At 68.0% G+C, this 27,431-nt stretch overlaps 7 protein-coding genes and 1 long non-coding RNA gene across 11 annotated transcripts; 5 read left to right on the top strand and 3 right to left on the bottom strand.

Moving 5' to 3' along the window:
• Window positions 1-89: 89 nt before the first annotated feature.
• On the bottom strand, window positions 90-3,920 carry BTBD17 (BTB domain containing 17). Of its 2 annotated transcripts, none has more exons than XM_085556623.1 (3): window positions 3,476-3,920; window positions 2,182-2,505; window positions 90-1,670 (listed from the first exon to the last, which is right to left on the bottom strand). In XM_085556623.1, exons 1-3 carry the CDS (start codon window positions 3,874-3,876, stop codon window positions 590-592), a joined length of 1,806 nt encoding a protein of 601 aa, XP_085412749.1. In that variant the 5' UTR covers window positions 3,877-3,920; the 3' UTR covers window positions 90-589. The 2 variants fall into 2 exon arrangements, with proteins under 2 accessions (XP_085412749.1, XP_021389893.2); XM_021534218.3 differs by having other exon boundaries at window positions 2,182-2,458; window positions 3,476-3,831.
• A 4,301-nt stretch (window positions 3,921-8,221) lies between these two features.
• Window positions 8,222-9,810, top strand: GPR142 (G protein-coupled receptor 142). Its single transcript, XM_077787446.2, has 2 exons — window positions 8,222-8,492; window positions 8,822-9,810. Exons 1-2 carry the CDS (start codon window positions 8,360-8,362, stop codon window positions 9,673-9,675), a joined length of 987 nt encoding a protein of 328 aa, XP_077643572.2. The 5' UTR covers window positions 8,222-8,359; the 3' UTR covers window positions 9,676-9,810.
• Window positions 9,811-10,941: 1,131 nt separating this feature from the next.
• Window positions 10,942-17,644, top strand: GPRC5C (G protein-coupled receptor class C group 5 member C). Of its 2 annotated transcripts, none has more exons than XM_077787402.2 (5): window positions 10,942-11,354; window positions 14,756-15,776; window positions 16,345-16,439; window positions 16,643-16,786; window positions 16,933-17,644. In XM_077787402.2, the coding sequence occupies exons 2-5, from the start codon at window positions 14,765-14,767 to the stop codon at window positions 16,963-16,965; spliced, it is 1,284 nt and encodes a 427-aa protein (XP_077643528.1). In that variant the 5' UTR covers window positions 10,942-11,354; window positions 14,756-14,764; the 3' UTR covers window positions 16,966-17,644. The 2 variants fall into 2 exon arrangements, with proteins under 2 accessions (XP_077643528.1, XP_021389892.2); XM_021534217.3 differs by lacking the exon at window positions 10,942-11,354 and adding an exon at window positions 13,359-13,458.
• An 836-nt stretch (window positions 17,645-18,480) lies between these two features.
• Window positions 18,481-19,145, top strand: LOC146765807 (uncharacterized). Its single transcript, XR_014949281.1, has 2 exons — window positions 18,481-18,602; window positions 18,970-19,145. It is a non-coding gene; the product is annotated as an uncharacterized LOC146765807 (long non-coding RNA).
• On the bottom strand, window positions 19,075-21,247 carry CCDC137 (coiled-coil domain containing 137). 2 transcript variants are annotated; one of them, XM_085556626.1, is made up of 6 exons: window positions 20,890-21,247; window positions 20,447-20,574; window positions 20,080-20,344; window positions 19,734-19,816; window positions 19,540-19,619; window positions 19,075-19,399 (listed from the first exon to the last, which is right to left on the bottom strand). In XM_085556626.1, the coding sequence occupies exons 1-6, from the start codon at window positions 21,228-21,230 to the stop codon at window positions 19,202-19,204; spliced, it is 1,095 nt and encodes a 364-aa protein (XP_085412752.1). In that variant the 5' UTR covers window positions 21,231-21,247; the 3' UTR covers window positions 19,075-19,201. The 2 variants fall into 2 exon arrangements, with proteins under 2 accessions (XP_085412752.1, XP_021389887.3); XM_021534212.3 differs by having other exon boundaries at window positions 20,080-20,290.
• A 59-nt stretch (window positions 21,248-21,306) lies between these two features.
• On the top strand, window positions 21,307-23,279 carry OXLD1 (oxidoreductase like domain containing 1). Its single transcript, XM_077787447.2, has 2 exons — window positions 21,307-21,424; window positions 22,085-23,279. Exons 1-2 carry the CDS (start codon window positions 21,389-21,391, stop codon window positions 22,442-22,444), a joined length of 396 nt encoding a protein of 131 aa, XP_077643573.2. The 5' UTR covers window positions 21,307-21,388; the 3' UTR covers window positions 22,445-23,279.
• Window positions 23,280-24,504: 1,225 nt separating this feature from the next.
• Window positions 24,505-25,169, top strand: PDE6G (phosphodiesterase 6G). Its single transcript, XM_021534211.4, has 3 exons — window positions 24,505-24,781; window positions 24,857-24,897; window positions 24,983-25,169. The coding sequence occupies exons 1-3, from the start codon at window positions 24,636-24,638 to the stop codon at window positions 25,057-25,059; spliced, it is 264 nt and encodes an 87-aa protein (XP_021389886.1). The 5' UTR covers window positions 24,505-24,635; the 3' UTR covers window positions 25,060-25,169.
• Window positions 25,170-25,390: 221 nt separating this feature from the next.
• TSPAN10 (tetraspanin 10) lies at window positions 25,391-27,246 on the bottom strand. The gene is made up of 3 exons (XM_031506391.3): window positions 27,065-27,246; window positions 26,224-26,771; window positions 25,391-25,744 (listed from the first exon to the last, which is right to left on the bottom strand). Exons 1-3 carry the CDS (start codon window positions 27,125-27,127, stop codon window positions 25,411-25,413), a joined length of 945 nt encoding a protein of 314 aa, XP_031362251.3. The 5' UTR covers window positions 27,128-27,246; the 3' UTR covers window positions 25,391-25,410.
• Window positions 27,247-27,431: the final 185 nt, after the last annotated feature.

The raw sequence follows: 27,431 nt of genomic DNA, 5'->3' as shown, positions 1-27,431 counted from the left end.
TCCATGACTGGATGGGTGTGCTCCTTCCAGGAGCTCCCTTAGAAGGAGCTGAGCTGGGGAGCAGCGTCACCCCAAAGATGCCCCACACGTCCCACACTCATTTTCTGCTTTATTAGGAAAGGGGTGGGGGTACCTGGACAGGGATGGGGCAGCTGCCACTGCCAGAGGGGATGGTGCCCCCTACCCGACCTCCCCTGGGGGAGGCTGATGGGCCCCTCACCCCCAGCCTGGGCAGCTCCGTTTGCTCCTGAGCTGGACCCAGCTGCCCACACAGAGGGACCCTGGGGCTGCCTCACGGGAAGGATGGGCTGTCCCTGTCCCCACCCCACACCCGTTCGGGTCTGTGATGTGTCCATGGGCCGCACATTTCACCTCCTGCACCCCCTACATGGGTCTGGGGCGCTCCCAGCATCCTCCATCCCCAGGGACAGCGATGGGGACGGGACATGGCAGGGAACACTCAGGGAGGGGTGGGCAGTGCAGAGCTCAGTCCTGGAGCCCCCCAGCGAGGGGACCCCCATCTACCTACGGGACCAAGCGTTCCCCCCGTGGTGCTGGGGCCAGCATGGCAGGATCCAGCTGCATCTCATTACTTCTTCACCTTGATGAGGGAGTGGTAGACAGGCTTGATGATGATGTGCAGGTGCAGGGAGTTGTCGATGAGGTACTCGGAGTTGCGTTTCTGCAGGTCGGCGTGCACCAGGAAATCGGCCGCCTCGTCCGAGCTCTGGTGGAAGCTGTAGGCGTGTTTGACCAGCACGCGGCCCTGCTGCCGCACGCCCACCAGCACGGTCTTCTGGAAGCTGACGCCGGCGAAGTCGGGGCTGCTCGTGGCCGGGGTGATGACGAGGCGCGGGCGTCCATCCTCGATGCGCACGGGCTGGATGGCGCCCGCCACCGAGTCCGAGTAGACGGGGCGCAGGCTGACGGGCAGCCAGCGCGGCGAGAACAGCACGTTCCAGGTCACCCTCTTGCCGGCGTCGTGGCTGCTGGGCCCCAGCTGGGTCTGGAAGCTGGTGCTGCGGTCGTCCCGCGCCGGGTTGGTGATGACCCACTGGGAGCCCCAGCTGGGCGCGAGGTAGTTGCGGGGCAGGAACATGCTGCAGTTGACGTCAAAGTACTTGGCGAAGTGGAGCGGGGAGGCAGCGTGGAACTGGAAGGCCTGGAAGAGCAGGTCCTGCACCGCGCCGCGGTGCCGCGCCAGCACCGCCGACTGCGCCTGCAGCCGGAACAGCTGGCTGGGCGCGATCATGGGGTAGCGGATGGCGCGCAGCACCCGCTCGGCCACGGGCGCCTCGGGCTGCCGGCGGCTCAGCCAGCCCTCCACGGCGGTGTAGAGCTCCAGCTCGCTGTGCAGCACCAGGTCGGAGCGCTCCAGCAGCAGCAGCAGCAGCTCCACGCTCACCGAGCCCCACTCGGCGCTGCCCAGCACCGCAGACAGGTTCCAGGCCAGGAACTGGAGGCAGCTCTCCTGCAGCGCCGCGTCCCCGACGCGCACGGCGTAGTGGTACCAGCCCACCACGTGGCCCTGGCTCGACTCGCTGGCCAGGTGGGTCCTCATGTATTCAGCCACGCCACGCTGCAGCCCCCAGACCCGGTACTTGCTGGCCAGCTGGTGCATGGGGATGGCCTGGTGCAGCAGGATGGAGACCCCCCCGCAGTACAGGTACCTGGGGCAGAGCATGGGGTGGTGACATTGGGGACATCCATCCCTGGCAGCTCAGTTCCCAGGGGAGCAGCCTCTGCCTTGGGTTTCTTTCCACTGAGTTTTCCCACCCCAAGGGGCCCCCGGGGTTCCCAGGGAAGCATTCCCCCTCCTTGGATGCTTCCCTCCCATTCCATATGATCTCCATGGTCCCCAGGGGAACATCCTCCTTCCCTGGCTGCATCCCATGAAGTCCGTAGTGGGGCATCCACCTTCTTTGGCTGCATCCCTCCAGGTATATCCATCCCACAGCACCTCCATGGTCACCAGGGGAGAATCCTCCCTCCTGGGCTGCATCCTTCCCAAAACGTACATCCTTCCCAAAACGTACATCCTCCCCAAAACGTACATCCCATGAGACCCCTGTGGTTCCTCTCTTCCTTGTCCTCTGGGCATCGCCATCCCGAGGAGTTCCCCATGGTTCCCAGGAGAGCTGCATCCTCCCGACCTCCCCATCCCACGGGGTCCCCACGCACCTGATGAACTTCTCGAAGAGCGCGGCGGTCTCGGGCGGCTCGTACAGGGTCATGACGCTCTGGTTGCGCAGGAGGCTCTCGAAGACCTCACTCTGGAGGCTCAGCAGCAGCTGGTGCGTGTGGAACACCTTGGGCTCCTCGGAGGTGGCCGAGCGGACCCGCAGCACCGAGTCGCTGCCATTGCCGTTCTGCAGCAGCTCCTGCAGCCGCTGCAGCAGCGTCAGCGAGTGGTTGATGGTGGCCGCCGTGGAGTCCCCGCTAAAGTCGCCTTTTTGGGCTGCAGGGAGATGGGACCATCCCCGAGCTGCACCCCAGTGCCAGGCACTGAGGTGAGGTGGGGTTACTGGGGGGGCTGTGCACCTCCTGCCTCCGCTCCCCCAGTGCCAAAGGGTTGCTGGTGCCAAGGGAGCATGGGGGAACAAAGGACATGGGGACATTTGTGTCCCTGAGAGCCAAAAAACTGCCTTTCTGCAGCAGAAGGGCTGAGACCACCATGTCCCAGGCTGGGGTGTGCTGGGAAATGGCCGGGTGCCGGCAGCACTGGCTCTCAGCCCAGTCTGCCTGTCCTGATCCCGTCCCCGCTGTGGGCAGAGGGAGCCCCGGGCATTGCCCTGATCCCTCACATCCCGGATGGATACGTGGGGGGACAGAGACCCCGTGGGTGTGGGGAGCCAGGCATGCTCTGCCCCGCAGCCAGGAATGGGGTCCCGAGCAGCCTGGGGACACCAGCTGCCTTGGTGTCCCTTCAGGTCCATGCTGGGATGCCAACAGGGACTGGAGATGGATCTGGGAATGTGGAACAGGGATCTCCATGCTCCTGTGGGCACTGGGATCCTTCTTTCCTCTCCTCTTCTCCCTCCTGACATCACTCCCACCCGCTCCTCAGAGCATCCTTCCCCCAGGGGGAATTTGGCCCCGTCTGTCTCAAATCCATCTTGCCTCTCAAATCCTGTCTTGCCGACGGATTACCCTTCCCAGCACCGGCTTAAGGCCAGGGGATGAGGAAGGGGAGCGGGGATGAGGAGGGGGAGCAGGCGCCCTGTACCCCGCGGTGCTGGACTTGTCTGCCGGCGGCACCGAGCCTTCCCCGGGCACCCACCAGCGAGCACAGCCCGGCTCCGAGAGCGCAGCACGTCCAGGAGCCACTTCCATCCCCTCCCGGCGCCCCGACGGCAGCCGCAGAGCCGCGCTCAGCTTCCATCAGCCGCCGAGCCGCACCCCGGCACCCGGCGAGGGCAGCCGCACCCACGGCTCGGGGACCCTCCGCGCCTCCCCCCGCCACGGCCACCCTTACCGGCTTGCACGGTGAAGAGGAGGAGGAGGAAGGCGGCGGCACAGCCCCAGCGGCGGGTGGCCAGGGCCCGGGTGCCGGTCAGCCTGGCCATGGCGTCGCAGGCGCATCTGCCGGGTGCGGCGCACGCTGCGCGCCCGGGGCTTATGTAGGCCACGCACCCGCGCCGCCGCATCGATTGGTGGAAATTGGGACCGGCCGTTGCCACGGGAACGGCTTCCAGCCTCCCGCATCCCACCCGGACCCCGGCCCGCACCCCGGGGTGCTGCGGCGCGGGGATGTCGCCGTGTGGCACCTGCTGCTGGCACCGCCGCGCCGGAGCCCCACGCGTGGCCGCGGCCCTTTGTGCCGGGGTCTTTGCATTCAGGGCACAGCTCGGTGGCCTCCCGCTCCCCCCGGCTCATGGGTATTCATGCCGGCAGCAGCCCATCACCATGGCATCCGCGCTGCCGGCAGGAACTGCCTGCCCTTTTCCCAGCCTTTGCAGCCAAGAGGCCGCCCGTGCGCCCTGCGCGGCCTCCCTGGCCCGCCGCCCGCCTCGACACCTCTTGGGGGGCTTCGCCACGGGGCTGGGGCCCCCCAAAGCCCCAGCGCCACAGCTGCGGGCTGGGGTGATGCAGGGTGAGCAGGGCAGGGGCAGCGGGTGTCAGCCAAGTGGTGCCAACACCACTTGGGCCGTGGCCCGGTGGCACCATGGGGTGGGGACCCAGGAGCAGGACTCCAGGCGGGGGGACACATCCCACAGAGGAGGAGCACAGCTCGGCAAGGGCACAGCAGCCCCTTACCCACTGCCGAGGAGCCCCATCCCCTGCACAGCGGTTTGAACACGGGCTTAGACACGCTTTCCAGATGTTGAGCGTGGGCAGATGTTGCCTCAGCTGCCGAGGGGGCGGGATCACATCTGTCCCTGACCTATGGGCGTGGATACTCAGGACACGACACCGATCGCCCCCATGCCGCACTGCTGGGGCTCCCTGACCCCTTGCAGAGTCGGGCAGGTGGGCGATGCTCAAGCCCTGTGCCCCTGCTGGGCACGGGACCCCCAAAATCGCGGTGCCAACAGAGGGCCCGGCTCGGGCGGGAGCCCGTGCACCGCGGGGGCGCGGCGGACAGGGCCCCCGGCACGGCACAGCCGGTTCACGGCTCAGCGCGTCCTCATTTCACCAGCGGCCCGATAAACAACAGCCTGCGGGAGCGTGTGCCCGGCGCGCCGCCCGCACCGAGCCACCCGGGCGACTGCTCACGGCGGTGAGGTGACCATGGGGGACACGAGGGACCATGGGGCAGGTTCTGGAGGTCGCCAAGGGACAGGGTGGCATCTCCCAGTGTGTGGTGAGGTGAGGGAGCAGCTGTGCTGAGAGCTGGCTCACCATAGCGACCTGTGCCAGGGCATCGCCCCGCGGGCTGGGGGAGCCCTGGAGAGATGGAGCTGGACCCAGGGGCCGGCAGGGGATAGCAGCCCCCTCCCTGTGCTGCTGGGGAAACTGAGGCACGGGCGCGGTGTCCTGGCAATGGGCACCTCAGAGCAGCCAGGGCAGAGCTCAGCAGGAGCACGCAGGCAGCGCACACGGATTCACGCTCAGCGGGTGTGCACAGCCACACGTCACACCTGTGCACGCCCGCGCCTCCGGGTCCCCAGAGGTGGCCGCCAGTCCAGCTGCCCGCTCGCCCTCGGTCCACCATCCCTGCTGCTCTGGGGCGGGGAGCAGCTCTGTCACGGTCACTCGGAGCTGTCCAGGCGACCCCTTCCCCGGCCTCCGCGGGAGCCAAGGGCCGGGGACGTCCCCGTGGCCAGCCCGCGGCTCTGCCCCCGGCGCTCCCTCCGCCCCTGTGCCGTGCTGCGGGTGCCGGCGGGGACGGCGACGCTGGCAGGGACACGGACCCCGGAGAGGACACGGCCACGGACACCAGCGGCACACGGACACTGACGGGGACGCGGACAGCGGTATGTCCGTGGGAAACACCGAGCCCAGGGAAGGTGGCACTGCACGCCCGCGGGTGGCACTGGGGCCACCCAGGCGAGAGTCCCTCTCAGGAGCCCGGGCAGGGCGAGCAAAGGGGGCTCAGAGCGAACCCGCCCCTCCCAGCAGCACAAAGGGGATCGGGCGGGGAAAGGGTTAAGGGCTTGCGCTGCAGCCGATCGATGCCTCAGTTCCGCGGGGGACGTGGGTGGACGGGACCTCCTGTTGATGAACCGCAGCTAATTTGCAGTTTAATTGGCATCCCTCTGCTCCCCCAGCCCCCCCCTCTTCTCCCTCGGGCTGCGCTCAGGATCTTGCTTGGGTTCCGGCCGGGAGTTCAGGGTCGGGGAGGTGGGACCCCCGGCATCCCACACACACCTCGGGCATTTCTGGGAGAGCAGATCCATCACCGGGGGCCCCGGAGCAGCAGAGAAACCTGACCGCCCCTCCAACCCCGGCCCCGAAGCCATCGAGTGTCGGCGGTGTCTGGGACAAGGGGAATTCGGGGTGCCCCTGGGGCCAGGGTCAGACTGGGAGCAGCGTGGTGCCCCGTACCCCCTCCCTGAGCTCAGGACCCCCCTTTGCAACCCATACCCAAGACACCCCCGCTCCCAAAGAGCACCCCACAACCCCCAGGCCACCTGCACCCCCCAACCCCCGATCCCAGGAGCCCCCTGCACCCCCAAACTCCGATCCCAGAAGCCCTCTGCACCCCATAACCCCCGATCCCAGAAGCCCCCCGCACCCCCCCAAACCTCTATCCCAGGAGACCCCGCACCCCAATCCCCCGATCCCAGGAGCCCCCCGCACCCCCAATCCCCGATCCTAGGAACCCCCTGCACCCCCAATCCCCGATCCCAGGAGCCCCCCGCACCCCCAAACCCCCTATCCCAGGATCTCCCAGTATCTCCCATCATCTCCCACCCTCCCCCGGCACTGGGACCGGGGGGGGGCGGTCCCCAGGGGATGCAAATTTGGGGGGATTCTGACCAATCAGAAGGCAGCGCTCAGCTCTGGCCTCACCACACCCTGGGAACCCCTCTCCGATTGGGTAGGGCCTGGCTCCCGTGAGCCAATAGGAGCGCAGAGCTCGGGAGGGGGTGGAGCCGCCCTGGTTTGGGAATGGGCGAGGGCAGCGAGGGCACGACCCGGGCGTGGGGACAGGGCAGGGACAGGGCAGGGACAGGGCAGGGATCGGGCAGGGATCGGGAAGGGACAGGGCAGGGACAGGGCAGGGATAGGGACAGGGCAGGGACAGGGCAGGGACAGGGCAGGGACAGGGCAGGGACAGGGCAGGGATCGGGCAGGGATCGGGAAGGGACAGGGCAGGGACAGGGCAGGGACAGGGCATGGATAGGGACAGGGCAGGGACAGGGCAGGGATAGGGACAGGGCAGGGACAGGGCAGGGATAGGGCAGGGACAGGGCAGGGATAGGACAGGGATCGGGCAGGGATAGGGACAGGGCAGAGATAGGGCAGGGATAGGGCAGGGACAGGGCAGGGACAGGGCAGGGATAGGGCAGGGATAGGGCAGGGACAGGGCAGGGACAGGGCAGGGACCGGGCAGGGATAGGGCAGGGACAGGGCAGGGATAGGACAGGGATCGGGCAGGGATAGGGACAGGGCAGGGATAGGGCAGGGATAGGGCAGGGACAGGGCAGGGACAGGGCAGGGATAGGGCAGGGACAGGGCAGGGACAGGGCAGGGACCGGGCAGGGATAGGGCAGGGACAGGGCAGGGATAGGGCAGGGATAGGACAGGGATCGGGAAGGGACAGGGCAGGGATCGGGCAGGGATAGGGCAGGGACAGGGACAGGGCAGGGATCAGGCAGGGATAGGGCAGGGACAGGGACAGGGCAGGGATCAGGCAGGGATAGGGCAGGGACAGGGCAGGGACAGGGCAGGGACAGGGCAGGGACAGGGCAGGGATAGGGAAGGGATAGGGCAGGGACCGGGCAGGGATAGGACAGGGATAGGGCAGGTACAGGGAAGGGATAGGGCAGGGACCGGGCAGGGACAGGGCAGGGATAGGGCAGGGACCGGGCAGGGACAGGGCAGGGATAGGGCAGGGACCGGGCAGGGATAGGACAGGGATCGGGCAGGGATAGGGCAGGGATAGGACAGGGATAGGGCAGGGACAGGGCAGGGACCGGGCAGGGACAGGGCAGGGACAGGGACAGGGCAGGGACAGGGCAGGGACAGCCAGGGACAGGGCAGGGATAGGGCAGGGACAGGGACAGGGCAGGGACAGGGCAGGGACGGGCAGGGATAGGGCAGGGATAGGAAAGGGATCGGGCAGGGACAGGGCAGGGACAGGGTAGGGATAGGAATGTGGAATACGGATACGGATCCCAATATGGGCAGGGCCGTGGGCAGGGCCGCTGCCAGGCTCCTCCAACTCCGCTGTCTCAGCCTGAGGAGCCGGAAAACGACCCAGCTGGCAGCCCGGAGGGGACCACCCCACATTTGGCACCACTAGGACCCCCCCATCGGCACCTCTGGGTCCTCTCTGCCACCGCTGGGAGCCATCTGGTGGCACCCAGCCCGGGCTGGGGGCCAGAGGCTCCCTCTGCTGTCAGCTGCCCAAGACCGTGATGCTTTAATCGGTTTTCTACAAAAATGGGGCTGAGAGATAACGAAGGAGCAGCTTTGGCAGCCAGGGCGCTGCTGGGACGTGGCACAGGGGGCTTGGGGTGCATTGTCTCCCATGGGTGCAGCAGCCCCAGGTCTGCCTGCGGTGGCACATTTGAGAGCTGCCCACTGCCCATGGATGCTACAGGACGAGGGAGCTGGGATGCAGCCACAGCGGGGACACCCAGGCGATGGTCCCTGTCCCCAAACCCCAGTGGCGTGTCACAGCTGACCTCCTGCCCAGGTGCCATCAGGACTCTGCCTGTCTCTCCTCACAGCCGGTCCGTGGTGGAAGATGACGGTCCCCGTGCCCAACAGCACGGCGGAGTCGTGGGCACTGCCAGAGCCAGAGCTGGAGCGCTCACCCTGCCTGGTTGGCATCATCCCCATCGTGTACTACAGCGTCCTGCTGGGGCTGGGGCTGCCAGGTGAGGGGCTGAGGGGGCAGTGGGGCTGGAAAGAAAAGTCCTCAAGATGGAGGGAGTTTACCTGCTCCCCCCAGCCTCAGACCTGGCCCCAGTGCCCGGCTGTGCTGCCCGGCCCAGGGCAGGTGCCACCGCCACAGGGACAGATGGTATTTGTGTTGTTGGGCTGGCACATGGAAGAGATTAATCGGCCCAACAAATCCCCACGGCACCGGGGTATTTATAGCTCCCCTCAGCTGGAGCCTGGGCAGCCCCGGGGTCCGGGTGCTGCGGGGGGAGGGGGGCTGTGAGCCCCCAGCTCTCAGCTCCGCACATCGCTCCCCTCCCTCCAGTGAACATCCTGACTGCCGTGGCCCTGTCCCGCCTGGCCACCAGGACCAAGAAGTCATCGTACTGGTACCTGCTGGCCCTGACCACCTCCGACATCCTCACCCAAGTCTTCATCATCTTCGTGGGCTTCATCCTGCAGACAGCCATCCTGGCACGGGCAGTGCCCAGCGCCTTCATCCACACCGTCACCGTGCTGGAGTTCACGGCCAACCACGCGTCCACCTGGGTCACCGTGCTGCTGACCGTGGACCGCTACGTGGCCCTGTGCCACCCACTGCGCTACCGCGCCGTGTCCTACCCGCGGCGCACCCGCAGGATCATCGCGGCCGTCTTCGCCGCGGCGCTGGCCACCGGCATCCCCTTCTACTGGTGGCTGGACATGTGGCGTGACGCCGACCCCCCCACGGCGCTGGACACGGCGCTCAAGTGGCTGCACTGCGTCACCATCTACTTCCTGCCCTGCAGCATCTTCCTGGCCACCAACTCCATCATCATCCGCAAGCTGAAGCGGCGGAGGCGCGCGGGGGGCGGCAGGACCACGGCCCTCCTGCTGGCCGTCACCACCGTCTTCGTCGTGCTCTGGGCTCCCCGGACCATCGTCACCATGTGCCACCTCTACGTGGCCTCGGTCAGGAGGGACTGGCGCGTGCACCTGGCCTTGGACATCGCCAACATGGTGGCCATGCTCAACACCTCCCTCAACTTCTTCCTCTACTGCTTCGTCAGCCAGACCTTCCGCCGCACGGTGGGCGAGGTGCTGCGGGGCCACCCCCGGCCGGTCCCCCGCCGTGGCAGAGGTCACTTCCCACCCCCGGCCCTGAAAGCGCTGAAGCTGCTGGGCAGCACCACGCTCTGAGCCAGGGCAGCGCCCGGCTGGCAGCCCTGCTGCCCACCCAGCCCCACGCATTGCACGGGGACCAGGGAGACCCCCACCCTCCACGGAGCTGGGGTCACTGCTGGTGGGGCTGGCAGGAGGAGGTGGCCGTGCCCAGACACTCATTTGGGGGTAGCGTGGTGCCTGCCTGGCAGCAGCACTCCAGAGCGGGCAGCTCAGCCCTGCCCATGCTCAGCCCCTGGCACAACACGGGAACTCATCCAGGGAACTCATCCAGGGAACTCATCCAGGACACGCCCCAGCTGAGTGGCACCGAGGGCCCTGGTGCACCCAGGGGCTGCCCGTAGCGAGGGGTGGAGGGCACGAGTGAGCTCCTGCGAGCCCTGACAAGGATGTGGTGCCCGCTGGGTGCCACTCCATAAACTGCCATGCTGAGACCAAAACTCTGCCTGGGTCCGGCTCCCTGCGGGCAGTGCAGCGGAGGCACCCTGCACCAGCCTCTCTGGCACAGGGTCCCTCTGCCCTGCCCACCCCCGTGCCCGTGCCCCGATGCCCGGGAGCGCTGGAGGGAGCTCCCACAGGGTCTGCAGTCCCTGTGCTGGGGTCTGCACGCAGGGTAAGATCACAGCTCCTGGCCGCCACCCATTAATCCCCCTGGCAGCAGCCAGGCTGCAGCCCCCGGGCAATGCCCCCCTGCTTCGCCTGCACCCAGTGCTGCCCTCCCAGTTACACCAGTGCCAAACTGGTGTGACGCTGGAGGAGTGGCCGCGCCGTCTCAGCCTGTCCCCAGCCGCCGGCAGAGGGCAGGGATGGCACACTGCGGAGCTGGCACTGACGGGGCAGGGAGCTGGCACCCCCAGCTCCCCAAACCAGCCCTGCCGCCACCCTAATTCCTCGTAAGGTCCTTAGCGTAATCCCCAAAAACCGTCCAGCCTTTCCGCTCGGATTCCCGGGACGGGGCAGGACAGACCCAGGGGGTGCCCGGGGGGGATCAGGACCTCAGCTGGCTCTTGGCAGGGCACAGAGACACCCCAAACTCCAGCAGACCCCCTGCCCACCCCCGATCCTGGCTGTGCCCGCACTGGGGTGGGATGGGGCGCAGCCCTTGCCCCCAGGGTGTGGGGCTGATTCCCCCACTCACCCACCCTGCCCCCGGGTCATTCTCCGGCGCGGACAGACCCCTCCGGGGATGTCACCTCATCCCAGGCCGGATCCCGCCGGGGGACAGGGTTAAAGCCGGAGCCGGTGGCGCGGGGGGTACCTGGGAGGTTCTCGCTCCATTAATCCCGGCACGTGAGGAGAGCAGAACCGGGAAGGGATTAGTTATTAACCCGGCCGCGGGCAGGGGCTGAGGGGCCGCGGGGCGGGGGGCTCGGCTGCCTCGGGAACCCTCGGCGGGAGCTCCGGGATTGCCACCGGTGCCCCCGATCGCCAGCGGCCCCGCTGTGCCAGCCGGTGCGTATTTACTTGGCAAAGGAGGTGGAAATGTGCTGACGGCGTCCGCCGGAGCGAGGGGCTCCGCTGGGAACGGCTCCGAGCCCCGGCCGGAGCGGCGGGAGGCTCCGGGAGGGCAGCAGGGACCCCCGGCTCCCGGTACGGCTCTCGCCTTCCCGAGGGAGCCGCCGCGGAGACGGGGCTCAGCCAGCCGTGCCACCGTGCCAGCCGTGCCAGCCGCCCGTCCCTGCGGCTCCCCAGGAAAGGTAAGCCTGGAAAAAATGCGTGCTGGTGTTTTCGGCTAGAGCCTGGCCAGGGTCCAGGTGCCGGTGCTGAGCGACACCGCAGCCCCCCAGTGTGGCCTCTGTGCTGGGAGGACCAGTCCTGCCCAGTTCCACCGCTGGGATCGCGGCCCCAAGCCCACCCAGAGCACCGGCAGCTGGGATCGGACTCTGCCCGTGCCCGGAGCTCAGGGATCCACCGGCCCGGGGGGAAACCGAGGGCAGCACACGGTGGGCATCACCCCCCAGTGACCCCGCAGCCTGCTGGGGTCTTGCTGTAGGAGCTGCAAGAGCGCCGGGAGCAGGAGATGGGGCTGGAGAGGCGGGCAGGGTCCCGATGGAATCCACAGGGGGTGGAACACGAGGGTCTCCGTGGGGAGGGGGCCGAAATCACCCGCCGTGGGGGGATGGGGGGGTTCCCATGGGAAGGGGATGAGGAAATCTCCCGCCAAGGAGGGCGACACAAAAGCAAAGGCTGCGCGGCCGCGGCGCAGCCTCGGCGGGACGGGCGCCTGCCGGTGGCCCCACGGGGGTCACGGGGGTCTCGTGCTGAGTCAGCAGCCGGGAAAGCCTCCGGCGGAAGGAAGCGGCCGGTGGAGAGGCCGGGCTGCGGTGTGGGGGCGGCAGGACAAGCGGCCTCCGCTCCCGGCACCGCTTACCAAGGCTGAGCCTTTCCCGGAGAGCGAGGGCTGTCCAATCCTGGAGCCGGATCGCTGGGGAAACTGAGGCACGAGGGCCGCTGCAGAGCCCCTCGCCTGCCCCGCGCTGCCCCGTGCGAGGACAGGGATGATCCAGTCCCAAACACCATCCCGGAGCCGAACGATCCTTAGGAAGAGGGCGGGAGGTGGCGGTGCCGCAGCGCTGAGCCCGGACACACCGTCCTGTCCCCGGGGGCTCTGGCGGGCGCCGGTCCTTGTGCCACGGGTGCCGCCGGTTCCGGTGGGAGCCGGTCCTGCCGCTGGAGGCTCTGCCGCCCTTTCTCCCCGGATTGTTTTCATCCCGGCCTGGATCGGGGCAGCCCCCGCCGGAGGCACACTGAACTTTCCTCTGCATCCTTCACCCTCTTGCTTCACCCTCCCGAAATAGCAGCGCCCGCCTGGAAACCTCTCCCAGGGCTGGCGGGGCCCCCGGGGTGCCCCAAATCTCCCAGGGCTTTTCCCCTTCCCCAGGGATGAATGGGGTGATTGTGGGGTGCCCATCCCAACTCCAGGGTCGCGGTCACCCCCATCAGGACAGGGACCACCAAATCCTGCCAGTGCCCCGGGCTGGGGCTGCCCTGGTCCATAGCCCTCTGCAGAAACGGCTTTTCTGGGGTTTTCTGGGGGTTTTTGGGTCCCGCTGCCCTGCCAAGGGCTCCGGCTTTATCCATCAGCTGACATTCCTCCGGGAGGCCGCTCCAGGCCGGACGATCCTTACACGGTGGGGCCGCCTGTGGAGCGCCGCTCCCGGCTCCCATCCCCGAGCCCGCCGGAGCTGGGAGATGCCGTGTGGGTGACACCGACCGTGTGGGTGACACCGACGGTGTGGTGACACAGACCCCGCTGCTTCTTCCCTTGTCCTCTAAGGGTCTTTCCTGACGTGCAGTGCTCAGCAGGGCCAGGCTGAGACCCCCAGACTCATCACACCGATGGCCAGGTGGGCTCGCCCCTGCCTCGCCCCCAGCCCCCCTCGGCCCTGCCCATGCCCCGGGGCAGCTCCCGCTCCGTCCCCTGTCCCCCGAGAGTCGTTCCCGGGGGCCAGCGCTCGGCAGAGCCAGGCTGAGCCCCCCAGGCCATCACACCGATGGCGAGGCCCCACTGACTCATCGCACCGATGACCGGGTGGGCTCCCCCCCGTTCCGCCCCCCAGTGCGGGCTCTTCCCCCCCTCAGCCCCCTCCGTGCCCCGGTGCGGTACCCCCGCCGGTGCGGGACCCCGGTGTCCCCGCCCGGTGCGGCGGGGCAGGTCCCGGCCGGCCCCAATCGCGCTCCCGGGGCTGAGCCGCACCTCGGGGAGGGGCCGGGCCGGGCAGGCGCACGGTGCGGCGGCACCGGGGCTGGCTCGGCTGGGCACGGGGGGAGCGGAGCGCCGGGCACCGGGGGCTGCGGCCGGTGAGCGGGGCGGGGTGGGGGGGCGAGCCCTGCGGGACCGGGGGGCACCGGCAACGCCGACGGGAAGGGACCGGGACCGGGACCGAGAGCCGTCCGCCCCCGCGGCTCCTCCGGCCGGAGATTTGGGGGCGGCTCCGGCGGAGTTTCGGGGCCAGGAGCTGGCGGGAGCGCCGGGAAGCACCGGGACGGTGCGGGACGGGGGTGCGGGAGGAGCGGGCGGCGGGCACCGGCGGAGGGGCAGGGGACGCGGGACGGGAGTGCTGCGGCCGCACCGGGCCGGGGGAGCGGCGGAAGCCAACGGGCGATGCGAGGGACCGGGCGGGGTTGCAGGAGGAGCAGACATGGGGACGCGGGTGCAGCCGCCCGCGGCGCGGGGGAAACCGGGCGGAGGGTGCGGAGGAACCGGGCTGGAGGTGGGGGGGAAACCGGGCTGGGGGACGCGGTGGGAACCGGAGGCGGCGGAATTCCTGGAACCTGCGGGCACAGGGACTTCGTCCCAGCGTGGTGCTGGGGGTCCCTGTCCCCGTCCCGGGTCTAGGGGGGCCCGGTTCGGGGTGCCCCTCGGGGAACCGGGGGTCCCGACCCCGGCATGTCCTTGCTGGGGTCTCCTCCCGGTTTCCTCCCCCAGCAGTGAGGCTGCGCTGTCCTCGCTGCCTTCTCTTCCCCGTGCCCACCATGAGGTGGCAGGAATGGGGTGGCAACGGTGGGGACAGGGACTTGGGACTCCGTGCCGTGCTGTGCCATGCTGTGCTGTGCTGTGCCAGGCTGCGGCTGCCTACGTGCCAGCAGGCTGGACATGCGACCTGCACTGGGCCAGTGCCCAAAGCCAGAGGGAAGTGGGACAGGAGAAGTGGAAAGAGGAACGTGGTGGCACTCAGGGACAAGGCAAGGGGACAGCCCCGTCCCCCAGTATCCCCTCTGCCATCTGGTGTGGGCACACATTCAGTGTTGCCCAGAAACCGTCAGGCACAGTGCTGCTCCTGACACTGCAGGAAGGATCAGGAGAATTCCCAGAGAATCCTCATGCTGGGAGGGATCGTATGGGGCACGGAGGGGCTGAGCCCCTCCTCAGCTGCCACCAACCTCCAGGCAAGGAGCCAGTGGGGGACACGTGGCTGCCTGGTCCCATCTGGAGCTCCAAGGGGCGAGCTCTGTGTTGGGTGAGCTCAGCTGTGCCAGCAGGGCAGGGCTCCCCTGCTGCTCACCGTGGCACATCCAGTGGGGACCACAGGTCGGGATGCTCTGAGCCAGGAGCTGATCTCCAGCCCCTGTGCCCTGACCCCGCTGTGTCCCGCAGGGTCCCTGGATGCCAGGGTGCAGGATGGGCACCAGGGCCATGCTGCTGGCCCTGCTCCCCACGGCCGCCGCGCAGCCCACGCCGCCCCCGGGCTGCGGCCACGACCTCTCCTCCCTCTACTACAACCTCTGCGACCTCTCAGCCGGCTGGGGCATCGGGGTGGAAGCAGTGGCCAGCCTCGGCGTGGTGACCACCTTCGTGCTCACCATCGTCCTGGTGGCCAGCCTGCCCTTTGTGCAGGACCACCAGAAGAAGAGCCTGGTGGCCACGCAGGTCTTCTTCCTCCTGGGCACCTTCGGGCTCTTCTGCCTGACCTTCGACTTCATCGTGGGGCCGGATTTCTCCACCTGCACCTCCCGCCGCTTCCTCTTCGGCGTCCTCTTTGGCATCTGCTTCTCCTGCCTGCTGGCCCACGCCGTGGCCCTCAACTTCCTGGCGCGACGCAACCGGGCCCCGCGGGGCTGGGTGACGCTGGCGGTGGCCCTGTCCCTCGCCTCGGTGGAGGTCATCATCAACACCGAGTGGCTCATCATCACGGTGGCCCGGCGCGAGGGCGGCCCCGCGGACCCCTGCCAGCTGGCGGACGCTGACTTCGTCATGGCGCTCATCTACGTCATGGCCCTGCTGGCGGCCGCCTTGGGCGCGGCCTGCCCGACCCTCTGCGGCCGCTACGGCCGCTGGCGCAAGCACGGCGCCTTCATCTTGGCCACCACCGGCCTCTCCGTGGCCATCTGGCTGGCGTGGACCATCATGTACCTGTACGGGAACCAGCGTGCTGGCCACAAGCCCGGCTGGGATGACCCCACGCTGGCCGTCGCGCTGGTCTCTAACGCCGCCGCCTTCCTCCTGCTCTACGCCATCCCCGAGGTGACGCACGTGACGCGGCGCAGCCCCGAGCAGGCCTTTGAGGACGACGGCTACCCCACACGTGGGGTGGGCTACGAGACCATCCTCAAGGAGCAGAAGTCGCAGAGCATGTTCGTGGAGAACAAGGCCTTCTCCATGGACGAGCCGTCCTTCGGTGGGTTTGCCAGGGACCTTCTCACCCCATGGCGGGGCTGCCGGCGGGCACCATCCTCTTGGGGACCCTGGGGGATGTCCCCAGCGGGGATGGCAGCGGTGGGTGGGTGACGAGACGTCTGGCAGTGACCTGCCCGGCACTGGCGCCTGCTGCTCCTGTGGCTCCCGAGAACTGGCCGGGCTGGGTGTACCAGTTTGGGCTGAGCCCAGCAGCCACAGGGAGCTCCCTCCCCGGCATGGGGTGCCCGCGGCTCCTGCCCCTCCGCCCCAGGCCCAGAGACCCTGCAATAACACGGGGTGGTGACAGTCCCAGTGGGTATCGTGGGCGGGCATGGCAGGTGTCTGCTCCCCATGGGGGGAGGGAGGGTCCCCTGAGCAGCACCTGCACCCGAGAGACCCTACAATAACAAGCCACGGCCAGGCAGCAGCGATGCCATCCCTGGGGACAGCAGTGTCCCGCGGGAAAGGCACGCAGCTGCTGAGTCAGCTCGTTAAACCTGCTAACGAGGTACGGGGAGCCCCAGTGGGGTGGCAGTGGCTCCATGGTGACTGTCCCCGTGTCTCAACAGCCAAGAAGCCGGTGTCCCCATACAGTGGCTACAACGGGCAGCTGCTGACCAGTGTCTACCAGCCCACCGAGATGGCTCTGATGCACAAGGGGACGGTGAGTGTGACACCAGGGGCGGCCACACCCTGCCAGGAGCGATGGGTACGGGGGACAGGCTGTGGGTGGGGTGTTCTGGGACCCCTGTGTCCCAATGGCTGCTCAAACACGGTGGGGACCTTCCCAGCCTTCCATCCCCGGGACCCCATGGGGCTGGGGTGTTCCTGGTGCCATGACCTTCCAGCCCCATGTCTGTCCCTCAGAGCGAAGGTCCCTACGACGTGATCCTGCCCCGCGCCTCCACCAGCCCCGTGCCCGGCAGCGCCAGCTCCACGCTGCGAGCCGAGGACGCCTTCGCGGCGCAGGCCCGGCACTGCAGCATCCCGAGGGACACCCGGAGCTGCCAGGTGGGTGAGCGGTGCCTGCAGCAGGGGCAAAGTTCGTCTCTGCCATGGTGACGGCTCTGCCCAGCACCCAGAGCCCCCCCCCGGTAGGTCAGGGTACACGTCCGTGGTCCTGGTGCCACCGCGGTGCCACCTCGCCGTGCCCACAGGTGCAGTCCCCGTACAGCAGGAACCGGTGGTGAAGCCCCGGTGACGCAGCTCCCGCAGCGCCGGCACAGCCCCTCCGTCCTGTCCTGCTGCCCCAGGGCTCGCCAAGCCTCATCCCACCCTGACTGACGTGCGAGTCCCACCCCGGCTGGCAGCCAGAGCTGCTTCCTGCCCGTGGGACGCCTGGACACGGTCCCAGAGCCAGCACTCCCACCTGCCCGGCCCACCTGGCCATGGAGCCCCCCATCCCTGCCTCAAGGACTGGTTCCCGTGAGGACACCCCCGGTTGTCGCCTCACTGCCTTCGTGATGCACAGACCCCCCGCCTTCCCCAGGCCATGGACCCTCCAAAGCTGGGCAGCCCTGGGACCCCACCCAGGGCACCCTCAGCGCCGAGCCCCTGGCCCCACACTGACCCCTACCAGCCCTGGGGACGCCGAGCTGGCCCCATCCCACCGCAGAGCACAGGGGGACGCCAAGCTGTCCCCAGCTCTGCCTCCTTCTGTGCCTCTGTTTCCCCGTTGCTGGGGCTCAGGGGATCAGTGCCTTGCTGGGGCTGGGGACGGGCCCCCACAGCTCTGGCCGCCTTCTCGGTGCCTTCCCCCCTCGGAGCTCGGGGACCCCTGCAGGGAGTGGGGAGGGAGCTGGGCCCCTCGCCCTCCTTGTGTCAGGTTTCATTTTTTTCAGGACAGCCCAATAAAGGTGGTTTTTCCTATGATGCTGTCACAGGTGGCCTGTGGTGGGGGTCCCAGGTGTTCCCAATCCCACCGGCTGCTCCCACGGGCTCAGCCCCGTGTCCCCATTTAGGGGAGGGACAGGGAGCACGGGGGGGCTTCGGGAAGGTTCCACGGCACCCCCATCCCCCAGCCGGGGCTGCTGGGCAGGGATCCCGCGGGCAGATGGGCTGCCGGGCAGGAGGTGGCACAGCACGGAGGACGTGCCAAGGTCGTGGTGGTTTTCCTGCTCGGATTGCCTTCCCCTCCAGAGCCATTCCTCCTCCTCCGGGCAGGAAGCCTGCGGCCAGCAGTGCCATGAATTATTCAGGGCTGGAATGGCTCCGTGGGGGCAGCGGGTGACCGACTCTCCTTGAGCCGGAGCCGGGATGGCGGCGCTGGGGCTGCCGGTGGGCACGCGTGCCCTGCCCGGTGCCCGCACAAGGGACACGCGGCGGGAGGGTGGCACTCGGCACGTCCCGCCTGTGCTTTAGCTGGCACAAGCCCACGCTCCCGGCTCCGGGGACACGGCCGTGGGTGTCACAGCAGGATGTGGCCGTGCCCCCAGCCGTGTTTACCTGTCACCTGTGTTTACCTGGTGCCGAGCGGCAGCGGGGACATTGCCCAGCAGCACCAGGCACTCGGTGTCACCAGGGCCACTGTCACCACAGCACGCCCTCCCTCTCACCGCACCGCATGGCACAGCGCGTGACCCCCCCTAGGGCACCTCCACCTTCCCGGGGACACAGAGGCGACACTGCGGGGACGGCAGAGCCACCCGAAAAACAAGGTGCCAAGCCCGCCGCGGGCAGGGGTGGCAGGGGGCAGTGCCCAGCCCCTCCGGAAGCGCGGGATCCCACCGGCCCCGCCAGCGCCGGCCGCGGCGCGGGGCGGCCCCGCTCCAACAGGGAACGCTTTGTGCCGGCGGGGCCGCGAACAGCAGAGCCTTTGTCCGGCCAGGTGAGGCGGCTGCGCCGCGCCGGGAGCAGCCCCGGGGCCTCCCCGGAGCCGGGGGCTGCCCGGGGGTGGTCGCAGGGCGGTGGCAGGTGGCACCGGGGTGGTGCGGGCGCAGCGGCGGGGACGTGGCAGCACACCCGGCACCGGGGTCACCGTGACCAGGGCTGGGCAGGGGTGCCAAGGGCAGGGCTGTGTGTGGCTGCAGCCCCGGGGCTCAAGCAGGGTCACCAATAGGGACAATGAAGGCAGTGACACCATGTGGCATGCTCCATGTCCCCAGCACTGCCTCACTTTCCTCCCACCCGGTGCTGAGCTGGCCAGGCATTGGGGTCTTCTCACAGCTGAGGAACGAGGAATTTGCCCCCAGCAGAGCCTGTGGTGACAGTGACATGCCTGGGATGCCATCTGCCAGCACAGCAGCGTCCCTCAGGAATCCCTCAGGAGCTGGGAGCACAGACACACTCACACCACCGGCTCCCACGGGCGTTTTTACTCCAAGCAGTTCCGTGGCACCGCAGGGACCCCACTCCAGTGCTGAGCTGTGGGAAGCCCTGGGGCTCAGCAGTGACACAAGACCACCAGGACAATGTCCCCAAGAGTCCTCAGCCCGGGCCGGCCCGGGCGCGCTCCCGCTCCAGCTGTTTGCGCCGCTGGATGTCCCGGTAGGCCCGGATGACGCGCGCCCGCTCCTCCTCCAGGATGCGCCGGCGAGCCATCGATATCACGGGGGACACGGGGGACATGGGGGACGCCTGGCTCTGGCCCAGGCGGGGTGTCAGGAGGAGCTGCTTCCGTCCAGCCTGCAGGCAGAGACGGGGGAGCTCAGGGGCGAAGGGTGAGACACCGGGACTGCGCTCCAAGGAGCTGTCACCAGCTCACTGAGGCCACCGCTGCCCTGCCAGGTACCCGAGGGGTGGGTGGCATTGTCCCCAGAGCTCACCTGCTCGACAGGACCCTGTCCCCTGGGCCGTGAGGTGATGGTGGGTGGCTGTGTCACCACTTCTCCGAAAGGCACCGTGTCTGCAAGGGAGCCGGGATCAGCGGGAGACCCCCGGGATGCCCAGTGCAGGTCCCCCCACCCCTCCATGTGCTGCCCCCAGGGCTGGGGTCACTTCAGCCCCGCTCCATCCTCACCTTGCAACAGGCTCTTCTCCAGCATGTCCTCCTTCTTCTCCTCCTTTTTCTTCCGAGCCCTTTCCAGCTTCCTTTTCTGAAACCTGAAGAGCCACGTTACAGTTGGGGCTCAGGGGTGAACAAGGAGCAAGCAATGAGTCCCCACCTCAAGGGAGCCCCCCAAATCAAACAGCTTTTCCCCCAGGAAGGTGAAGCAGGCTTGTGGCTCTGTTCCCAGGGATTCATTCCCTTTCCAGGGGCCCCACTGCCCCCCCGCCTGCACCCCAGATGTGCCCTGCAGAACTGGGCAAGGGGACAGGCCACAGGCATGGAGTGGCCCCATCTGGCCCCAGGGCCTTGCTCTCACTCTTTTTTCCTTTTGGACTTCTCTGGAGCTGTTGCCTCCTTCTCAGGCTCCCTCTGGAGCTGGTTCTCCGCGAGGAAGAGGACGCGCTGCACCTCCTGCTCCATGCGGCAGATGTAGGAACGCTCCGACTCGCCCCGGCCCCTCCGGAACCTGGGCACGGGGATGTCCCCCGGGGCCTTGGGGCCCTTGGACTTCTGCTGCTGCTTCTTCTCTAGGAGAGACGGGTGACATTTCTGCAGTGGTGACACGGCGGGGGTCCCTCCGGCTGGCAGAGCGCGGGTGGGACGTCACCAGAGGATGTCCCACGGCAGGATCTGGCCATGCCACAGGCTCCTGGCCACCTGCTCGGGCCACCTCCGGGTCCCACCTGCCGCCTGCCTCCTGCCAGGCTCCGGGCGCTTCAGGGCCTCGCGGCTCCGCATGAGCTCCCGCAGGCGGAACGGGATCTCCTGCTCCTCGGGGTGCTTGGGCTTCATGTTGTCCTTCTTCTCCTTCCTGGGGAAAAAGCACAGTCAGAGGACTCCAGGGAAGCGCCACAACCTGGAGACCGGGACCGCGGGACCCAGGCACCGGGACAGCGGGATCCAGGTACGGAAGGATGCTGGGATTTGAGCACGGTGGGAAACTGAGACTTGGGCATGGCTGAACACCGGGACCGAGGCATCGGGGTCAGCACGGGCAGGCATCGGCACCGGGGCCCGGGCAGAGACCGGGACGCAGACGCCGAGAGCGGGACCCCCGCCAGGGCCCCCGCGCGTGGGTGCGGGTCCCAACCGGGAGCGGCCCCGAGTGGATCCCGCGGGCACTGACCTGCTGCGCAGCGGGACGCCCGGGCCATGCTCCGATCTCGGCCCCGCTTTCCGTCCCTGTCCTGGTCCCGGTCTCGCTTTCTGTCCCGGCCCCCGGGCCGGTTTCTGTCCCGGTCCCGGTCTCTGTCCCTGTTTCGGTCCCGGTCTCTGTCCTTGTCCCGGTCTTTGTCCCTGTTTCGGTCCCGGTCCTGATCTCTGTCCCTGTCCCGGTCTCTGTCCCTGCTTCGGTCCCGGTCTCTGTCCCTGTTTCGGTCCCGGTCCCGGTCTCTGTCTCTGTCCCGGTCCCGGTTTTCGCCGCGGGCCCCGGGCCGGTCCCCGGGCCATGGCTCCGCCACCCCTCATGTGCCCGTTCCGCCGCCACTTCCGGCTCCAGGCCCCGCCCCCTGCTGCTTATTGGCCCCGCCTTCCCCGCCACTCCCGCGCAGCTGAGCGCGCCGGGCTGCCATTGGCTGTGAGAGCTGTCAGTCGAGGCGGGGGCGGGGCCAGGGCGCTGCGGCCGGATGCTGCTGCGGGGGCTGGCGGGGCCGCGCCGGGGGGTGAGCGGGACCGGGGACACGGGGGGACACGGGGGACACGGGGGACACGGGGGACACGGGGGGAGTCCTCGGGAGGGACAAAGAGGTGCTGGGCGTGAGATGTGAGCGAGGACCGGGGGACGTGAGGGTACTGGGGCGTCAGGGGGGGTGCTGGGGATGGCGGGGGACGAGGGGGGATGTGGGGGACATGAGGGGACAAGGGGGGCTTTGGGGCTGGGGGATGTGGAGAAAACAAGGGGGATGGGGATGGGGGTGCAAGGAATGGGGTGGGGGGCAGGAATTGGGGTGCTGGAAGGGGACAGGGCAGTGCTGACAGTGGGAATACACTGGGAGCAGGGAATGGGGTGGGGGGCAGGAATTGGGGTGCTGGAAGGGGACAGGGCAGTGCTGACACTGGGGGTACACTGGGAGCAGGGAATGGGGTGGGGGGCAGGAATTGGGGTGCTGGAAGGGGACAGGGCAGTGCTGACAGTGGGAATACACTGGGAGCAGGGAATGGGGTGGGGGGCAGGAATTGGGGTGCTGGAAGGGGACAGGGCAGTGCTGGAGGTGGCAGTGGGGGTACCCTAGGAGCAGGGGTTCCTGTGGCTGAGCTGGGGGTGCAGCAGCCCCGCCGTGCCCCCCAGGCTGGCACCAGCACGGGGGTCTCGGTTCCTGCAGCCCCCAGGCGGCCCCAGGGGGACCCCCCAGCCCACCACCGCCTGCAGCCCCCGGCAGCGCTCGGACACCGCAGCAGAGGCCGGGGGCACCTCGGGCACGCCGGGAAGGGACAGCAGGACAGCCACCCCTCATGGGGACAGGGGGGACCCTCCTGCAGCGCCCCCGATGCCCCCCCCGCCCACCCACTGCTGCGGGACCGGCTGCCCCAACTGCGTCTGGGTGGGATACGTGGAGGAGCTGCTGGAGCGGCACCGGGACGGCGGCGCCCAGGCCTTGGTGGCCGTGGAGCAGCACGTGGAGGACGAGAACATCAAGATGATCCTCAGGATGGAGATCAGGCTGCGTGCCAGGAAGGACTGAGCCTCCCCCGGGCTCCCCAGCCCTGGGGGGGACATCCCTGGGGTGGCAGGATCCGGGCCTGGGTTGTCTGTAGTGTTTGCTGTGTGCTGAGCACGGCATCCCGGGGGTGTCACACGAGGCCAGGTCACCTCCTGTCTCACAGGGAGCTGTCCTTGGGGACAGGCGGTGACTCAGGGCTGTCCTGAGCCCCGGATTTCCCAGGAGCTGGATGCTGTGCCCTCCCCAGCATGGCAAATCCCTGCCAAGGGCAGGCTGGGCGGTCCCCCAGCCCTCCTCCTCCTGTGCTCCCAGCTGGAATTTAAGCACCTTGGGGGGATTTTCAGCACCTTGGCCATGCCCTGGTGATGGGGAGGGCTGTGCCAGACCCCTCCCCACTGGCACCACAAAGCCTCTTAGGGGCCTCTCCGTGGGGGCTTGGAGGGCAGCGTGTGGCACCGAGCACGTGGGCAGCAGCAGCCTCCTGTCAAGGACACCGGCCCTGTCCCTGGTGTCACATCCTGCCGGGCTGCTCTGCAAGGTGCCTTTTCTGCCTCCGTCTTCAATCCCCAGAAACTTGTCCCAAATTCCCCCCTCCAATCCTGGGGGACTCGCAGCTGTTGAGACCCACACAGACCCCTGCACGTCATCCCAGGACAAAGTCCCCAGGAAGCCACCCAGCCCTCGGGTGTCACTAATGAACCCCAATTAACAGCCAGGCTCTGCTCTCTGCCAGAGAAGTAGGTGTTTCTCCATGGAAAACGCTCCTGGATCCCTTTAATCCTATTTGTTGGAGCCCAACTAATTGCAATTAGTGGTAGGGGCTGAAGTTCAATTAAAGTGTGCCGAGATTAGTCCATTTTTAATTGCTTTACTGCTGGATTAGGGAAGCTTTGGAGCAACACCAGCCACGAGCAGGGGCTGCTGGACGCTCTCTGGTATCAGGACCCCCACCCAGGCTGGGCTGGAGCCTGGAATGGGGGTCCCATTGCTCCCTCTGGGATCAGGGGACACTGGGGGAATCTCTTTGGGAATGGGAAGCAGGATTCCCCCACGTGGGATCTGCTGCCCACCGGCACGGGCAGAGCTAATCCTGACACCTCCTCCCCCCCAGAGCAGGGGAAGGACACGGGATTACCCCTGGGGAAAGCAGGGAGGTAAATAATCCTATTACCCCCAGGCAGGATAAATCTCCCTCCCCACAAAGTCCCGGAGCATCTCTGGGCCGGAGGGAGCCGGGCCGGGCGGAGGGAGCAGCTCTGGGATCGGGAATCGTGGCACTCCGTGAGTCGGGGCTCTCCGGGAGGGGACCTGGGGTTGTTTGCTGCTCCTCCTGCGCCCAGGAACATCCAGGAGCACCTCCCTGCCTCAGATCCTCCTTCCCAGGGTCGTGTCCTGCTCTGCAGCAGGGCCAGATCCCCCAAACCCATCCCAGAGCGGGGCTCTGGCCACAAAATTCCCACTCCTGGTGCCAGGGGCCATCCCTGCTCCCCCTTCCCAGCCCGGGGTACCCACCACACCCCCACACAGACCAGGGCACACCCTGCAGGGTCCTGGCAGTGCCCGAGGGGTCCCAGGTGGGGTGGGGAACAGGAGGGAGGAGCAGCAGCACCTCGGGGTGCCCTTCCTGCCTTTGGGGGGTCAGGCTGAGCCAGCCTTGTGGGGAGGGGGCTCTACAGAGCCCACCTGGGGCGGGTGGAGGAGAAGCTGGTGGCCACATTTCCCTCCAGGGGGGTGAGGAGCTGTCCCGTGGCAGCGCTGATCTGCAGGGAACGCCGTGAGCTCCGGGGGACACCGTGATCCACAGGGAATACCGTGAGCTCCACAGGACACCGTGATCCACAGGGAACACCGTGAGCTTCACGGGACACCGTGATCCACAGGGAATACCGTGAGCTCCACAGGACACCGTGACCCACAGGGAATACCGTGATCCACAGGGGGACACTGTGAGCTCCAGGGAACACTGTGATCCACAGGGGACACTATAAGCTCTGGGGGACACCGTGAGCTCCAGGGGGACACCGTGATCCACAGGGAACACCGTGATCCACAGGGAACACCGTGAGCTCCAGGGAACACCGTGATCCACAGGGAACACCGTGAGCTCCGGGGAACACTGTGATCCACAGGGAACACCGTGAGCTCCAGGGGAACACCGTGAGCTCTGGGGGAACGCCGTGAGAGCCCCGGGGCTGTCAGCCTCCCCCCAGCCATGAGCCTGGAGCCTCCCAAGCTGGAGGTCAAATCGGCCACGAGGGTGAGCGGGGGTCCTGCCACCCCCCGCAAGGGACCCCCCAAGTTCAAGCAGAGGCAGACGAGGCAGTTCAAGAGCAAACCCCCCAAAAAGGGGGTGCAGGGGTGAGTGGGGAAGGGCCCCGGGAAGGGGGTGGGCCCTGCCTGGGGTCAGGCCAGACAATTCCTCTCTCCTTGCAGGTTTGGTGACGACATCCCGGGCATGGAGGGGCTGGGAACAGGTATGGGAATGGCATCCCTGTGGCAGCGAGGGGCAGGGCTGGGGAGGGCTCACACTGCCACAAGCTCTGTCCTCTCTCTCCGCAGACATCACCGTCATCTGTCCCTGGGAAGCCTTCAGCCACCTGGAGCTGCACGAGCTGGCTCAGTACGGAATCATTTAGGATTTGGGCAGCTCACCAGCCCTGTAGTGCTATGTAGGTCGAGGCCCCCCTGCCCATGCTGTCAGGGGGCTCAGTTTGGAAAAATCCTCATTAAACCCTAACGAGCACAGGAGTCAATGTTGTGAGCTGGGGAGGAGGGAAAGCGGCTCCCCAGGGCCTGGGGTGGGACAGGCAGGACACCAACGGGTTCAGGATTCTGACAAGGTTTATTTGGGGTGGACCAGCACCCCAGACACCCCCAAATCCCCACCCAGACAGCTGCACTGTCCCTGCACACCCTCAGCAGCAGCACCCACGGCGATGACGGTGGCACAGACGAGACGCAGAGGGGTTCAGTATTTCCAACAAGGTTTATTTGGGACCAAACCCGCCCCGTGCACATCCCAATCCCTGCGGTGCCCTCACGGCCGTCACCTCCCCGAGCACCCTCAGAGCCAGGAGGGCTCCCACGGCCTCCAGCAGCACCAGGGCGGTGGCGCCGGCGGCGATGGCCCCGGCCTGGCCCCGCAGCCAGGCAGCCAGCGCGGCCCCGCAGCCCCCGGTGTGCAGCAGGGCCCCGGCCGCCGCGCCCGGCGCCAGCGCCCCGAACCCGCACCGGGCATCGGGCACGGAGCCGGCCCGCGGCGGCGCCCGGCAGCAGGAGGCTGGCACGCCGCACGCGCCCGCGCCGCTGCAGTTGAAGTACCTGCGGGAGGGACACGGAGATGTGGGGGCACGCACATTTGGGGTCTGGGGATGGGGGCTCCCACCCCTCCAGCCACACAGCCAGACACCAACTGTGGGTTCTGGCTCGTCCCTCTCCGTTCTGGGGCTCCCACCGCCCCGAACACGAGTCCCCAGCACACACCCCACAAGGGAAAGGTTGGTTTTCAGCCCTGTGGTGGGCTTGGGGGTCCCAAAAATGAGGCTTTCAGCCCTGTGGTGGGCTTGGGGTCCCAAAAAGGAGGCTTTAACCTCCATTGTGGGGATGGGGTCCCACAGAGGAGGTTTTCAGCCCCGTGTTGGGCTTGGGGTCCCAAAAACGAGGCTTTCAGCCCTGTGGTGGGCTTGGGGTCCCGCAGAGGAGGTTTTCAGCCCCATTGTGGTGATGGGGTCCCACAGAGGAGGCTTTCAGCCCCGTGGTGGGGATGGGGTCCCCCCTACACCCCCCTGACCCCGACTCACGGGTTGCTCTCCCAGTCGCGGTAGGACTCGAGGCCGCAGCACTGGAGACTCTGCTGCACCTCATCCACCAGGAACTGCAGGTCGGGATCCTCCTGGTAGCGCAGGAGGCAGAGCAGCAGCAGGTCCCGCAGCGCGTCCCGCAGCCGCCGCCGCAGCAGCAGCAGCAGGAGCCCCCCCAGCAGCTCCAGCCCCCCAAAAGCCAGCACGGCGCCCAGGAAGAAGCGCAGCAGGCAGGGGCTGGCTCGCAAGGCGCCCAGGCAGCCAGCCAGGGACACGGTGCTGGCCCCCAGCCCCGCCAGCACGAACAGCAGCATGGGGTCCGAGCCCAGGGACACCCCACGCTCCCCCCCGAGCAGGGGGCTCTTGGTCAGCAGCCCCCAGACCCCCACGGCAAGGGTCAGCAGCCCCAGCAGGAGGAAGAGGAGGTTCCAGAGGAAGGCCAGGTAGCGCACGCAGCGGCTGAAGGGTTTGGGGGGGTCCTGCTCAGCCATGTCATCATCATCATCGTCATCAAAGGAGGAGTAGCGCAGCTCCACCAGCCTGGATGCCTGCACGGACAGAGGAGCCACTCACAGCCCCACGGAAATGTTCCTCCATCCCACAGCCAGACACTGTCACAGCCTCCTGGAGCCACCCTACACAGCCCTGCTTCGCCCCAAACCCACCCCGCTCATCACGGGGGTCTGCAGGGGAGCACCCCAAGGACTCTGACCCTAAGGGACCCCCAGACCCACCCCTATGGAGACCCCCAGGGATGCAGCACGCTGCTACCCAGGGGTGGGGGAACGTGGGGTGCCCGGTAAGGGGTCCCGTGGGCAGAGCAGCGGGACCCCGGGGTTACCTGGGGCAGCAGCCGGGCGCCCTCCCCGTGGGGCTGGAACAGGCGGACTCTGCTCAGCGCCATCGCCGCTACCTCGTGCCCGGACCCGTCACACTCCCATCATGTGAGGGGCTGCGGGCGGGCTTAAATGGGGCTGTGCGTGCCGCCCCACAGCTGGGCACGATCCCGCACCCACCCACGCCCACAGCTGGGAACGATCCCGCACCCACCCACGCCCACAGCTGGCCCCGATCCCCCCTGCCCCACAGCTGGCCCCGATCCCCCCCTGCCCCACAGCTGGCCCCGATCCCCCCTGCCCCACAGCTGGCCCCGATCCCCCCTGCCCCACAGCTGGCCCCGCTCCCTCCCTCCAACACCGCGCGACCCC

This window comes from Lonchura striata, chromosome 18 (assembly GCF_050655825.1).
Source record: "Lonchura striata isolate lonStrDom1 chromosome 18, ASM5065582v1, whole genome shotgun sequence".
Classification (NCBI taxonomy): Eukaryota; Metazoa; Chordata; class Aves; order Passeriformes; family Estrildidae; genus Lonchura; species Lonchura striata.
This window is presented reverse-complemented; position numbering and strand designations above follow the sequence as displayed.

What these genes read in the sequence shown, in the direction of transcription:
- BTBD17 (XM_085556623.1), bottom strand. Translation starts at nt 3,876, where the DNA reads ATGAGCCGGGGGGAGCGGGAGGCCACCGAGCTGTGCCCTGAATGCAAA. An exon ending in CCTCTTCACCGTGCAAGCCG is followed by an intron (nt 2,506 to 3,475) that starts GTAAGGGTGGCC and finishes ACCTCACCTCAG; the next exon opens with TGCCTGGCACTGGGGTGCAG. An exon ending in CTCTTCGAGAAGTTCATCAG is followed by an intron (nt 1,671 to 2,181) that starts GTGCGTGGGGAC and finishes GCTCTGCCCCAG; the next exon opens with GTACCTGTACTGCGGGGGGG.
- GPR142 (XM_077787446.2), top strand. Translation starts at nt 8,360, where the DNA reads ATGACGGTCCCCGTGCCCAACAGCACGGCGGAGTCGTGGGCACTGCCA. An exon ending in GCTGGGGCTGGGGCTGCCAG is followed by an intron (nt 8,493 to 8,821) that starts GTGAGGGGCTGA and finishes CCCTCCCTCCAG; the next exon opens with TGAACATCCTGACTGCCGTG.
- GPRC5C (XM_077787402.2), top strand. Translation starts at nt 14,765, where the DNA reads ATGCCAGGGTGCAGGATGGGCACCAGGGCCATGCTGCTGGCCCTGCTC. An exon ending in CTCTGATGCACAAGGGGACG is followed by an intron (nt 16,440 to 16,642) that starts GTGAGTGTGACA and finishes TCTGTCCCTCAG; the next exon opens with AGCGAAGGTCCCTACGACGT. An exon ending in GGGACACCCGGAGCTGCCAG is followed by an intron (nt 16,787 to 16,932) that starts GTGGGTGAGCGG and finishes CCGTGCCCACAG; the next exon opens with GTGCAGTCCCCGTACAGCAG.
- CCDC137 (XM_085556626.1), bottom strand. Translation starts at nt 21,230, where the DNA reads ATGAGGGGTGGCGGAGCCATGGCCCGGGGACCGGCCCGGGGCCCGCGG. An exon ending in GGAGAAGAGCCTGTTGCAAG is followed by an intron (nt 19,620 to 19,733) that starts GTGAGGATGGAG and finishes GCTCCCTTGCAG; the next exon opens with ACACGGTGCCTTTCGGAGAA. An exon ending in GACAGGGTCCTGTCGAGCAG is followed by an intron (nt 19,400 to 19,539) that starts GTGAGCTCTGGG and finishes CTCTGCCTGCAG; the next exon opens with GCTGGACGGAAGCAGCTCCT.
- OXLD1 (XM_077787447.2), top strand. Translation starts at nt 21,389, where the DNA reads ATGCTGCTGCGGGGGCTGGCGGGGCCGCGCCGGGGG. An exon ending in TGGCGGGGCCGCGCCGGGGG is followed by an intron (nt 21,425 to 22,084) that starts GTGAGCGGGACC and finishes CGGTTCCTGCAG; the next exon opens with CCCCCAGGCGGCCCCAGGGG.
- PDE6G (XM_021534211.4), top strand. Translation starts at nt 24,636, where the DNA reads ATGAGCCTGGAGCCTCCCAAGCTGGAGGTCAAATCGGCCACGAGGGTG. An exon ending in CCCAAAAAGGGGGTGCAGGG is followed by an intron (nt 24,782 to 24,856) that starts GTGAGTGGGGAA and finishes CTCTCCTTGCAG; the next exon opens with GTTTGGTGACGACATCCCGG. An exon ending in CATGGAGGGGCTGGGAACAG is followed by an intron (nt 24,898 to 24,982) that starts GTATGGGAATGG and finishes CTCTCTCCGCAG; the next exon opens with ACATCACCGTCATCTGTCCC.
- TSPAN10 (XM_031506391.3), bottom strand. Translation starts at nt 27,127, where the DNA reads ATGGCGCTGAGCAGAGTCCGCCTGTTCCAGCCCCACGGGGAGGGCGCC. An exon ending in GCGCCCGGCTGCTGCCCCAG is followed by an intron (nt 26,772 to 27,064) that starts GTAACCCCGGGG and finishes CTGTCCGTGCAG; the next exon opens with GCATCCAGGCTGGTGGAGCT. An exon ending in CGCGACTGGGAGAGCAACCC is followed by an intron (nt 25,745 to 26,223) that starts GTGAGTCGGGGT and finishes TCCCTCCCGCAG; the next exon opens with GTACTTCAACTGCAGCGGCG.